At 53.4% G+C, this 13,083-nt stretch overlaps 2 protein-coding genes across 3 annotated transcripts in view; one reads left to right on the top strand and one right to left on the bottom strand.

The window, feature by feature from the left end:
- Nucleotides 1–13,083, top strand: part of LOC127392032 (NAD(+) hydrolase SARM1-like) — a 30,786-nt gene that overhangs the window by 2,926 nt on the left and 14,777 nt on the right. The window contains exons 2-9 of one of the 2 annotated variants that reach the window (XM_051635441.1): nt 25–643; nt 809–1,021; nt 1,135–1,226; nt 1,739–1,974; nt 2,920–3,013; nt 3,471–3,660; nt 3,762–3,883; nt 4,383–4,713. In XM_051635441.1, coding sequence (XP_051491401.1) covers nt 25–643; nt 809–1,021; nt 1,135–1,226; nt 1,739–1,974; nt 2,920–3,013; nt 3,471–3,660; nt 3,762–3,883; nt 4,383–4,512 — 1,696 coding nt within the window. In that variant the 3' untranslated portion in view covers nt 4,513–4,713. Of the gene's footprint in view, nt 1–24; nt 644–808; nt 1,022–1,134; nt 1,227–1,738; nt 1,975–2,919; nt 3,014–3,470; nt 3,661–3,761; nt 3,884–4,382; nt 4,714–13,083 lie in introns of those variants that run through there. The other variant, XM_051635442.1, reaches the window with a different exon arrangement.
- Nucleotides 8,872–12,646, bottom strand: SLC46A1 (solute carrier family 46 member 1). Its single transcript, XM_051635674.1, has 5 exons — nt 12,356–12,646; nt 11,423–12,275; nt 10,973–11,056; nt 9,771–9,927; nt 8,872–9,210 (listed from the first exon to the last, which is right to left on the bottom strand). Exons 1-5 carry the CDS (start codon nt 12,644–12,646, stop codon nt 9,123–9,125), a joined length of 1,473 nt encoding a protein of 490 aa, XP_051491634.1. The 3' UTR covers nt 8,872–9,122.

Raw genomic sequence — 13,083 nt, forward strand, 5'->3', positions numbered from 1 at the left:
TGCCTGTGTCTCTCCTTCCCGCAGGGATCGGATCGCTCGGATCGGTCTGGGAGTGATTCTGAACTTAGCCAAGGAGCGAGATGTTCCCCAGTTGGCGCAGAGTGTTTCTGGTATCCTGGAGCACATGTTCAAACACACCGAGGAGACCTGTTCCCAGCTCATCTCTGATGGAGGCCTGGATGCCATCCTCTACTGGTGCCGCTGGACGGACCCCGTCGTGCTGCGCCACTGCGCCATGGCCTTGGCCAACTGTGCCATGTATGGAGGGCAGGCCAACCAGCGCCTGATGATCGAGAAGAGGACAGCAGAGTGGCTTTTCCCGCTGGTGTTCTCAAGAGACGATGAACTCCTCCGCCTGCACGCGTGCCTGGCCATCACGGTGCTGGCCACCAACAAGGAAATCGAGAAGGAGGTGGAGCGCTCGGGGACGCTGGCGCTGGTGGAGCCGTTCATCGCCTCCCTGGACCCGGAGCAGTTCGCCTGCCAGATGTTGGACAGCAACGACAACAGCCAGGGGAGGACAGCAGAGGACCTGCAGCGGCTGGTACCCCTGCTGGACAGCTCACGGCTGGAAGCTCAGTGCATCGCTGCCTTCTACCTCTGCACCGAGGCTGCCATCAAAACCAGGCAGAAGAAAACAAAGGTAAAGGGTAGGTTGGCCTGAGGGTGCAAAAGGGAAGAGGTGCCACAACTGCATCTTGGTGTCTTTTGCTCCCCTGGGAGCTCTCAGAGTCCTCAGCTGGCCAGGCACGGGTCATAGGAAGGAGGAGGGAAAACAAAGTGACATCTCTTCCCTTTGTATCCCCAGATCTTCAGTGAGATCGGGGCTACACAGAGCCTGAAGAGGGTAGTGTGCTACTCCACCAGCAGCACCACCTCCTCCCTGGCCAAAAAGGTGCTGCGCATGATAGGGGAGGAGGTTCCTCGGCGCATCCTGCCCACGGTTCCCAACTGGAAGGCCTGTGAGGTCCAGACATGGCTGCAGCAGATCGGATTCAACAAATACTGCCAGAGCTTCCTGGTAGGGCTGCATGCCAGGGGAGGGACACCTGGATGGGCCCTTTTGCCCCAGCTTGCAGCATTTCACCCAACAGCTTTTCCTAGGACCTCTCCAGCCCAGATTTCTCTTGGCAGGACCACCAGGTGGATGGGGACATTCTCTTGAGGCTGACAGAGGAGGAGCTGCAGGAAGATTTGGGGATGGACTCCAGCATCACTCGCAAGAGGTAGGACCACCACAAGGGCGGGACCACCACAAGGGCGTGCTGGCCTCTCTCACGGTCATCACCACAGTGGCAGAGCCAGGGAAAAGATCTGTGCCCTTCCCTGCTTGCAAAGACCAGAACACAGAGCCTCAAACTGCAAAGCCTGGACTGCCAGGGCTTTTCCAGGGACGCATGCTGTCCCAGGGGGATTCCTGCAACGGGAGCACAGGAGAGGTGAGGGGATGGGGAGAGACTACCTATGGCACAGGGGAGGTGGGATCCTGCAAGTTACCCAGAAAGATGGGAGCTTACCTGAGCTTCTCCTCCCTTAGCCATGCTCCTCATACCTCTGTGTCCTGAGGAACAACACTCCCACAGTTGTGCAGCTGTTTTTCTGTTCCTTTAGCTCATTCTTCACCACGACATGTAGCTGTGCTCCCTCCTGTGCAGAATAAAAACACGGTACCAAACGTCTCTAGATCCTGCCTGCTCCAGCAGCCTCCCCTCCCTGCTCTCATCTGCTTCTCCACCAGGTTTTTCCGGGAGCTGACAGAGCTGAAGACCTTTGCAAACTACTCCACCTGTGACCGCAGCAACCTGGCCGACTGGCTGGGCAGCATCGACCCCCAGTTCCGTCAGTACACCTACAACCTGCTCACCTGCGGCATCAACCGCAACTTCCTGCACCGGGTGACGGAGCAGCAGCTGCAGCAGGACTGTCACATCACCACAGGCTTCCACCGCGTCCGCATCCTCACCATGGCCAGGGGTGTGGGTCACAGTGTCACAGGGTGGTGTGGGCTGGGAGAAACTTTTCTGACCTGGCTTTACAGGTCATCTAGTCCAAGCCCCCTGCTGTGAGCAGGGACATCTTCAACTAGATCAGAGCCCTGTCCAACCTGACCTGGAATATTTCCACGGATGGGGCATCTACCACCTCTCTGGGCTACCTGGGCCAGGGTTTCACCACAGAAACACAGAATCACAGGGTGGTGGGGGTTGGAAGGGACCTCTGGAGATCATCTGGTCCAACTCCCTGCCAGAGCAGGATCCCCTAGAGCAGATCCCACAGGAACACATCCAGGCCAGTTTTGAATGTCTTCAGAGATGGAGACTCCACAACCTCCCCAGGCAGTTTGTTCCAACGCTTTGTTGCCCTCAGAGTAAAGAAACACTTTCTTATATTTAGGTTAAACCAGTTTAGCAGTTTGTGCCCATTGCCCCTTGTCCTGTCACTGGGCACTGCTGAGAAGAGTCTGGCCCCACCCTCCTGACACCCCCTGTAGATGTTTATAAGCACTGATGAGATCCCCCCCCCAGCTTCCTTTTCTCTAAGCTAAACAGACCCAGCTCTCTCAGCACCAACTTGTGAACAATTTCTTCCTAACACCTAGACTGACTCTCCCCTCTCATAGATTAAAACCATCACCCCTTGTCCTGTTGGAACAGGCCCTGATAAAGTCTGTCCCCATTTGTCTTATAAGCCCCCTTTAAGTATTGAAAGGCCACCACATCTATAGTGATAGAGACCCCGCCTGAGGGTAGGAGCTCAAAGATGTGGTCATTTAAAGCAGGTGCCTCCACACAGGGGTGAGCAGCTTTGACACAAAAAGCCTCACTGCGCCAGAGCAGGCAGGTGGGGACAAGCATGGAGAGTTGTTTGGGGTGAGATGTTGGGTGTTTTTAACTTTTGGCTGCCATTTGCTCTGCCTAGAAATGCTTCACTCCCCCATAACGCTGCAAACTGCCTCTGATGGGACTGATGTGTTCATCAGCTACCGGAGGAGCACCGGGTCACAGCTGGCCAGGTGAGTCCTGCAGGACACCAAGTGGTGCTGGGCTGGAGCCCAGAGCCAAGGCTGGTGATCAGTGGTGGAGCGGGGGGAGCTGCAGGCTGCAGCAGGGGGAGGGAGAGGCTGCCAAAAGCTGCAGTGCAAATGGGGACAGCATGTGCTGTGGTTGGACAGGCCAGTTCCCAGTCCTGTCACCGCCACCTCTCCACACTAACTTACCCTTTCCTCACCCCGTGCTCGTAGGGCTGTAGGGGACAACAGCAGGGAGTTAATGTCCTGCTCCCTGTGTCTTCTTTGTGGGCACCGACGGCTGTGAGCAGGCTGGGCTGGTATCTCAAAGACTGTGCTGCTCCCCGTGGGAGCCCGTTTGCTGCTCCTGTCCCACCGCTTCTGTGTCAGTGTGGTGAGAAACATCAGCACTGGCAGTGCTCTCCTCACAGTGTTCTCTCCTCTCCTCTCCTCTCACCACCAGCCTGCTGAAGGTCCACCTGCAGCTGCACGGCTTCAGTGTGTTCATTGATGTGGAGAAGCTGGAGGCAGGGAAGTTTGAGGACAAGCTGATCCAGAGCGTCATGAGCGCCCGCAATTTTGTGCTGGTCCTCTCGCCACACGCGCTGGACAAGTGCATGGGAGACCCTGAGTGCAAGGACTGGGTGCACAAGGTAGGAGATGCCACCAGGTGGGAGGTTGGTGGATGTTGGAGCTGGAAGGGGCTGGTGATGGGCTGACACAGCCATAGCTGAGCACCTGCATGTTCCTGCAGGAGATTGTGACGGCCTTGAACTCTGGAAAGAACATTGTACCTGTTACAGACCATTTTGAGTGGCCGGACCCAGAAACACTTCCCGAGGACATGAGGGCTGTCCTGAAATTCAACGGTATCAAGTAAGTAACAGTAACATGTTGTGGAGTACCTTGACACCTGGAGAAAACAGCTTGCACAAGCAAGTAGCAAAGAGCACATGGAAATTTGGAGAAACATATGAGGGAGGCAAAACAGTCCAAAGGGGAGGTGAGTCACTTCAGATACTAAAGAGCCCGAAGGGAGCAAAGGTCCCAACCATAACTGTTCTGCTGGTTTTGTGCTTGGGGCTCCTCAGGGTAACAGAGCTCCCCACTCCACTGCTGCTCAGAGGACACCCATCCTCCTGCCCCCAGCAGGCTTTGCAGCTCACCTGGGTTCCTCTTCCCTTCTTCTTCCCCTTGTGCAGCAACAGCCCAGGCCGGCATCCCATCCTGCTCGTAGCTCCCCAGCCTGGCTGGGCGCAGGGAAAGAGGCTTTCCTGCAGCATCCAGCATTCCTCCATTTTCTGTGAGGAAAAGGGGAGCTTCTACAGAGCGGGAGTGGAGGAAAAATTAAATCAGATCTTCCCCTTGAACACAGGTGGTCCCACGAGTACCAGGAAGCCACAATCGACAAAATCATCCGCTTTCTCCAGGGCCGTTCCTCTCGGGACTCCTCGGCAGGGTCAGAGAACAGCCTGGACTGTTTGCTCTCCCTAGGGCAGACCTAGAACCAGCACAGCACCTCATCCCCCTTCAGAGACTTCCCAGCTGACCTCTTTTAATGTGGAGCCAAATTTCTCCTTCTAGATTTTTCCCTACCTTAGTACCCTGGCTTGAGACAAGGCCTGTGCCTCATTGTCCCCCTTCCCCCTCCAAATGCAAGTCCCTGGCTCCAAAAGGCCAATGCTCACTGATGTGGTACCTGGTGAACCAAGCCAGGGTGGACTCTGGGATGGATCAGTTGTCTTCCACATCCTCCCTTGGGTCAGGTCATGCAGGCTACACCTCCAGGGTGCGAGGGAGAGACTGTCCAGAGCCCCACAAATGGCTGCAGCTTCCTCCAAAGAGAAGAGTTCTTCTGAGGACTGAAAGCTGGGGAACTGGTGCAGAATCCATTGCAAGAGGACACTCAAGAGAGAGAAGAGCAGTTGAGGGAGTGGTCCACAAGCATTGTGTGGCCTCTGCTGAGAGCTGTGGGAACATCAGAAGCTGAGAGCAGGAAAGGACAAATAAAAGCTAAGCCCTAATGAAATCCCCGTGTTTGGGAAAGATAACACACAGAGGCTTCTAAACCATGCAGAGGAACCTTTCTCTTTCCCAGTAATGTCCCTTTATCACTTGAGCTCGCTCCCTCCCCGAGTGCCTTTCACCTCCTACTGCTGCAAAACCACTTTGTGCTCTTATCTCTGGCCAGAGAAGTTTGGGTTAGATCCTGTGAAGTTTCAAAACGGTCTTTGGAAAAAGTTCTTCTAAAACAACTCCCTTCCCTCCATCTGACATCTCAGCTTTACCACCTCACCACACCTCTACTCAGAGGGCACAGGAGGCTGGACTGTGACTGGGAAACACAAACCCATGCAGATATTCAAGAAGCTAATTGTACTGTACTTGGGGAGCTGTTCTACTCCGGCTGTACGTTATTCTGTTGTTGCTGCTCCACAGAGGATCTCCTGTGGTCTGTTCCCTCAAACAGGAGCTGGAGCATCTCTTTGCTGATGAGCTCTCACCTCTGAGAGCCCTGGCTAAGGGCTCAGCCTTGTCCCTGCTCTGCTGGATGCAATACCAAGTACTATTTGTTTTATTTCTACCGATCTCTTCTCAACACCCACCAGCTCTTTTTGCAGTTACTCAGCCTTGAAATATCAGGAAAAAGGGAAGTGGATGCCAAGGGCAGGTGGAGGTTGCTCAGAGTGAGCACAGACTGGGAGCAGGACTGGCAGCATCAGCTGCTAACACTGCAGGTGGGGAACCACGGGCACCCTGACACACCTGCCCTGAATGCTGCACTGCCAGCCTCCTCCTGCTTCTCTCACCTGCCTGGAAGGTGAGCAGGCTCTCCACAACCTCCTGTTTTGCAATTAGGACAAGAAATTGCAGCTCCTGCCTGAGCTTGTCTTTTTTGAATAATGCAAAATGACACCCTTGTTCAGAGCACACGGGGAGAAGAGCAAGGCATGGCCAGGGAACCAGCCTGCCCCGATGCTGTAGAGACCAGGCTGATGACCACCCTGCAGAAGAAGCAAGCACCTCTGCCTGTCCCTGCTCAAGATAACTCCACCTTTTCAGTAGGTAATGAGGGGTCTCACCCACCTTGTCCTTCTCCTGGCTCTCCGCATAGCCTCCCAGTCTGCCTTACCTGGCAGGAACACAAACATTTTCCCCTTGGCTTAGATTTATGAACATCTGAGAAATTTAAAAGTTAAAATCCAGTGATTAATCAGAGCTTTATGGATACTTCTTATCAGCTCACAGTTAATGGCATCTTTGCTCTCCAGTGAAAGGTTAATAGCTATATCAGCCCAGCATTCCACTCACCAAAAACAGAACCTATCTAATCTCCAGGTTAAATACGAGGAAGCCAGCAGATGAGCCCAAAGGTGAATCTGCCAAAGGATAAAAGCCCCTTGTGAGCTTCTTCCGGGAAAAGTCTTGAGTAACTGATCGAATGTCGTGGCCTCTGTGGTCCCACACAAACAGCCCTAAGGATTTTTCTCCCTCCAGTAACACACAGTAAGACTATTGCATCTTGTTTCCCAGGAGCTCTCTAGCAATTAACCTCCTCACCCACCATCCAACATAGAGAAGTCTTACTTGTCCTCTACAGGTTAAGTGTCTCGCCTGCAATGAGATCCCATCTCATGCCCCAGCTGCCCAGACTGCTACTTTTCCTCTTTCCCCATCATTGTCAATTTCATGTTAAGGAAACCTGCTCTTGACAAAACATCCCATATCCAGCCCCTTCCAGTCAGAGCAGACAGGAAAGGAATCCTTCTGTTCCCACCCTTCCTTATTACCTTGCTATGTCATGTCAGAAAGTGTTCAACGTTGTTCTATCAGTTGTTCATCGTTAATAAACCTGGTTTTTACTCTAAATCCCCACCTCTTTTCTGTGTCACATGCTTCTCTCCCTGCAGCCTTCTCATGCTTGCTCTTGCCCTCAGGCTTTCTCATCCTCCGAGGGGGCAGCAGAGGTGACATTCTCCAGGCACCATTCCCCACGGGGTTCCAGGCTTCATGCTCATCTTGCAGGGGCTGCTGCTGCTCACTGCATCCCAGGGGCTCTCTACCTGCTGCACAGTCACCGTGCATGGATCATGTGTTTGCTTCACAGCTGTAGTTCTTGGAGGACAGCCTAGAAAAACGTTGTTTTAATTTTTTTTTAATCGAGCTTAATAGTTCCTATTGAACTTCTCCTTTGTGAGCACCCTGACACAAAGGGGAAGGCCGAGCCAGCACACAAGCTTCACCTCACTGCACAGCACTGAGCAGCTGATAGGATTGGCACCCATGGAGTCTTTTGGTAGAGGAGCCTTCCTTCATGATCAGCTCAGCCACAAATACCTCGTGCAGCTCTCACAGCTGCCCTCTTCCCCAGGGAGGCTAATTCTGGGCTTAGCCTGTCAACCCGACATGGAGCCTGCCTGTGTCCACTGGCAGGACCACACAGGTCAACTGATGTAACACCAAGTTCTCAAAGCCTCTCTCCTTCTCCACTCCCCACTTTTCCTGCTTTTATCGCAAACTCCTCACGAGCAGGGAAGGAAGCTGTCCACAAGCATTTCACGTTTCCTGCACACTGAAGAACAAGTCACAAACGAAGCAGGGCTGCCAGCCTTGCTCTGGTGTTCAGGAGAAGCAAGCTTTGGCTGCTTGTAAGTCCTAAATCTGCATCTTTCCACACTCAGGACTCTCACAGGCTCATTCTCCACGAAGCATCACTTCCTGCTGCTGCTTCTCTGCTGCAATCTTCCATAAAGGAGGCAGCATGAAATGAATGGAGAGAAGCACAGAATCAGGCAAGGACAAACAGCATCAAGAGATGCACCAGCAAAGCTGTCATTTTATGAGCCATAAAAGAGAATGGAGGTTTTATTCACCCTGAAAGTAACATGTCTGCTAAGCAGTTTCACAGTTAGGAACATTATTGCCGGCATCTGAACTGTGTGTGCAACACAGTGTACCCAGAACTGCTGGTTTATGGCAGCTTGAAGAAAACAGAATTGCAGCAATACAGTTAATGCTTCAAAAAGAGCAATTACGATACCACGACCAAGGGGTTTGCTTGCTGACACCAGCATACTCTGAGAAGGGCAGCAGAGGTGGGGTCACAGACACAAAATTATGGCCCATACAACAAAAAATGTACCTCTGAGGACACGTCTTGTCCCCACACCAGCACATCCCAACAGCACTGTGCATGGACAAGGAAGGACTGTTCTGGCTCTGCAGAATGCCACTAGGGCACACTTGTCACACTTTTATAACTTAAGGGCCTTCAGTCAGGGAGGCCCAATTTTGTAAATTTTAGTCTTAACTTCACCAGTTTTGGTAACTGTCAGTTAAGGCACCTATTTGCACCTTAGTATTGTCCCGTGAGCTTTTACTTCTCAAGAGGACCCTTGGCATCCTGGGCTGAGCTGCAGACAGGCAGGACACACCACTGGCACTCCTCCCTACAAGCACTTCATGCATTAGGTTCTCTCCCTAGGACACCTCTAACTTGCAAAGCTGAAGTTAGTTCAGTCAACAAGGACAGGGACTGCACCCCTTGGCAGATCCCCCATCACCGGTGTCTCTGCAGGAGCCTGGTCCGGCTGGTGACGTTCACGTGACTTTTACTGACAACACACTGGTTTGTAGCTCAGATCTTCCTCCTCAGGGAGACACTGTTGGGTAACTGTGCTTCAGTCTGGCTCTGCAGGCTTTGCTTAGGGCCTCACCCACACCAGCAGCTCATCTGCTCACTGCAGTGCCCAGAGGGGAACACGTTCGGCAATTGACCCAGAGTTCAGTCTTCTCTCACCACTGAAAGCATCCGGCAGAACCTTCCCTTCCCACCAAACCCCAAAGCACTAACCAGCCTTGCAAATGGCCAACAACAGCTTTTATTCTTGATTCATTTTTGGGTCTCCTGGGTCTTCTCTGAGAGATGAGCCAGCACACTAGCTTCACATCTGCAAATCAAGTTCCTGCTTTTAATCTGAGCCATTATTTCCAATTCCTTGGCATTTAAAAATTAGTAAAAACCAGCAGGATGTCCCTTCCACACCAATCTGTCCTTCAAGAGAAGAATAACGAGCAGTCTTCAGACAGTGCCAAGCTGGCTGATTCCTTGTTGCTAAGCCACTTTTGAGCCATCTGCAGGGGATGGGGAAGCACCTGAGAAGTGACAGTAGTCACGGTTTGAGTCCCAGATTTCTATCCACCTAGGAAAGAAAGAACAGTTAGAGCCTACAAAGGCACACTGGGAGGCAGCTGAATGCAGTGAGTTTCACACTTTCAAAGGAACAGAACAAAATGATCCTGCCAGGAGCTGTTTCATTTCTACCACAGATCCCAACACATTCTCTCTCCCAGAACCAACCAGGGGATTTATTTTCTATCATAACTCAACCTTTGCTTTTATTTGTAGAGAAACAACAGGAAGAGAGTCTGCTAAGAGAGCTCTATCTCTTTTATAAAGGAGGACTTTTAAAATTCAGGTCCTGATTTTGGATTCCACTCTGAGGGTGGAGTGAGACTTTGAAGCACTTTGAGTGTTGGCAGCTACATGACCTGGGCTGCAGGTTTATTTCTTCCCTAGGATTCAGATTTAGAAGAAATGGACTCACATCTCTGCTCACTGAGGCACTAAACTCCCTCCCACAAACATAACTGAAAATATGCCTTAAAAACTGTGAACTCTACCCTGAGTAGGGCAAAGAGTGTTTTTCACATTACACTTCACAGGCCCCGTGGCAAAGTTTAGAAATGTGAAGGAAATTACCCAATAATAGCTGCTGGAATAAGAAGAATTATGGCCCCAAAGAGAAATGGGAATCCCCTCATGAAGTGCAAACTGGCAGAGTAGAGAGGGTTGAACACTCCTGTAGCCACCAGTGAACACACCCCTTGCACGCAGGCAACAGAGGCAAAAAGAGCACCTGGAAAAGACAAAGAAGAGGTTAATGGTGAGACAGCCCTGCCTGCAAATGTCTTTAACACATCCCCTTCAGCTGGATTCTGGGAGTCTTTCTGAAGGTTTGTTCTTCCCATCAGAAAGCTGGCGTGCAGGGTCAGGTGTGGTAGGCAAGAGCTGGGAGCAGAGATCAGGCCCACCAGGCTGGCCTGGCAGCCCAAACCTGGTCACTCAGCTTCTCTGTGGCCAGGACCATGTCACTGACCTCCAGAATTTGTATCACCTGAGCCGAGCAGGGATCTTGGGTATCAGCTGGATTGTAAATGCATTAAGACAGGGCTGTATAGATGGGGTCAGTGCCAAGCACAGCTTATCGCGCGTTAACCATTAAGCGCAGCACAAGACTGCACTTCACAGGTCGGGAATCTGGTCTCAGGTGTGCACCATCTTCACTCTCATGTAAGAAACATGAACTGTGCAAAGCCACCTTTTGATCTCTGCCACCTCGATTCTCTCCTCCCCTCTGTCTCCCTGCCTGAGAGGCTCTCCTGGGCAGTGTTTAGCAGCAAGTGCAAGCTCTCCAACCAAATTACTGGAAGAAAGGCAAACATGCTCCTCCTACGGATTATCCATCATCTTCCACCATGGTCAATGATACAACCCTCTAACAACACTGGGTTTCTTCCTGCTGTTACTGATCTACAGACAGGAGTCATGGTCAGGGAAATCAGGATTTTCCGCTCATTACATAATCCATTTGAACTCTTGCTGCTCCTAAAAGTTTTGGAAACAAACGGATGAATGAACCATCCCTGAGCTTGAATGCAGTATTTTTCATCTTGCTTTTCTTCTCTTGTCCTGATCTTGAAAGCAGAGCTTTCAAGAGCTTTCTAAAAGGATGCATGACAATTATTCTGAAAAAATAAACTGTTACCCTGGGCCTGAGGGTGAATGCAAGGACACAGGAGTCCAAAGGAGCCAGGGAAGTCCTAACCTCCCAAAGCAGTTTGGTTTCAATGTTCCAAGAAAACAGTGTTTCAGGACCTGGCTTGAGCAGAGCAGCTCCTTACCCTGTTCTGTCTCGCTGACCAGCTTGGAGAGCTTGGATCTGATGACTGGAGTGGCTGCCATGGAGAGGAAGAGAGTCCCATAACCTGTGAGCAAGATACAAAACATTAGGGAAAGCTCAGCTGAAAAATAAAGTCTCCAAAGTCAATCCCAGAACTCTGTAGCTCCAGGAATTTTCTCCCTGCTATTCTTAGACCCAGTTCACCCTCCCACATCTCATAGTTCACTTTAGTCTATGTCTGCAGCACAACACAGCTTCTGGGAAACCTAACATCCTAGGAACTATATGGCTGAAGTGTTTGGCCAACTTTATTGTCACCGTCCACAGATTTGTTGGCACCAGGACTGAAGCAGAGGCAGAACTTCCTCCACGTGCTCGAACTCCCAGGAGCACGCTGCCCTCCTGGCATCTCTAAGCTGCAAGATAAGAGCATTTAAGAATCCAGCATCACCTGCAAACATCAGTGGTGTGGTGGTAGCAAGAGATATCACAACCAGTCCAGAAATATTGGAGATCAGTCCTATCTCTGCCACCCAGGTGTCTTCAAGGCAGAGCTGCAGCAGCCTCAGCCCCGCCAGGCTGCTCAGGTAAGCCAGGTAACTGGCAGCTGAGCCGTACCCAATGAGGTCGGAAGCCCAGCAGAGAGGGAAGCCAAGCTCGTACACAACATAGAGGTCCTTGGCTCCAAAATGTACAGTGACAAGAAGAAAGAAAGCCAGGGAGTAAAGGATGAGCCCCCGCCTGGAGCGGAGGTTTTCCGGGGCCGCGTACAGCCTGTAGACAGCCCGGTAATGACGGAGGGTGAAGAGCTTGGCTGGTTTCGGCTGCTTCACCGACTCCCGAAGGCAGAAAGCGGCGTAGAGGGCGGCAGCGAGGCTGGCAGCCAGCACCAGCCAGAAGGGGTTGATGTAGCCCTGGGCCTTGCGCCACTGGCCGCCCCCGACGCTGGCCACCATGCCCGCCAGGCCCAGGCAGCCCTCCAGGATGGCCACGCGGAACGTCCGCGCGCGCTTGTCGCTGGTGTCGGACACGTAGGCGAAGCAGCTGGCCAGGATGAGGCTGTAGTCTCCCGTCAGGCTGCTCAGAAGGCGGCCGAGGAGAAAGTAGGCGACGTGGAGCTGCAGGTACATGACGAGGAGGTACACGGCCGCCTGCAGGGCCATCCCCAGGGCCGGCAGGATGAGCGCCGGCCGGCGGCCCACGCTGTCGCTCCACGGCCCCAGGAGCGTGACGGAGAAGATCCCGACGAAGAAGCCTCCCAGGTTGATGTAGAGGTTCCAGTGGGAGACCAGCGCTTCCACCTCCTGCAAGAAGCAGCAGAGCCCTGAGGCGTCCCGCGGCGCCCCGCGGGCAGCCCCGCTCCCTGCCCCCCGAGCGCTCCCACCTGCCGCAGGGGGTCGGCGCTGCTGCCGTTCCCGCAGCCGGCGGAGCTGCTGCCGTTGGGGCCGATGTAGCCGCGCTCAGCCCCCAGCCGGTCCCAGAGGTACTGGGTGGCCAGCGGGCCCTGCAGCCCCAGGGACAGGGTGACCAGGAAGAGCAGCGGCTCGACGGCGGGCAGAGGCCAGCGGCGGCGGGCGGGGGGCCGGGGCTGCGGGGCTGCGGGGGGCTGCGGGGCTGCGGGGGGCCGGGGTTGCGGGGCTGCGGGGGGCCGGGGCTGCGGCGGCGGCTCGGCCATGGCGGCAGGGGCGGAGGAGCCGTTCGCTCCGCCCGGGATAAAGCCCCGGCCCCGCCGCGCTCCGCCCCGGGAGCCGGCAGCAGCCGCGGGAGAAGGGGGGCACGGCGGGGGTGCGGGGGGGCGGTGGTTGTTGTTGTTGTTGCTGCTGCGGAGGGAAGGAGGGAGGGCAGGGTCCGCGCTGCCGGGGAAGCGAGGAGGCCGAGCGGCAGGGCTGGAGAGCGCTGCCGCCTGCCCCTCGTGGTGTCCGTTGAGCACTTTAAACCTGTTGGTTGTTGTGTTTTGTTTTGTTTTGTTTTTTTTCCTTATCTCCAAAAGAGGCAAAGTTACAATCGACATTTTAAATAGAAGCGTGGAATCGTTTTGCTTGGAAAAGACCTTTGAAATCATCAAGTCGCTGTTATCCCAGCCCTGCCAAGGCCACCACTGCCCCATGTCCC

This window comes from Apus apus, chromosome 18, assembly GCF_020740795.1.
Source record: "Apus apus isolate bApuApu2 chromosome 18, bApuApu2.pri.cur, whole genome shotgun sequence".
NCBI classification, from domain to species: domain Eukaryota; kingdom Metazoa; phylum Chordata; class Aves; order Apodiformes; family Apodidae; genus Apus; species Apus apus.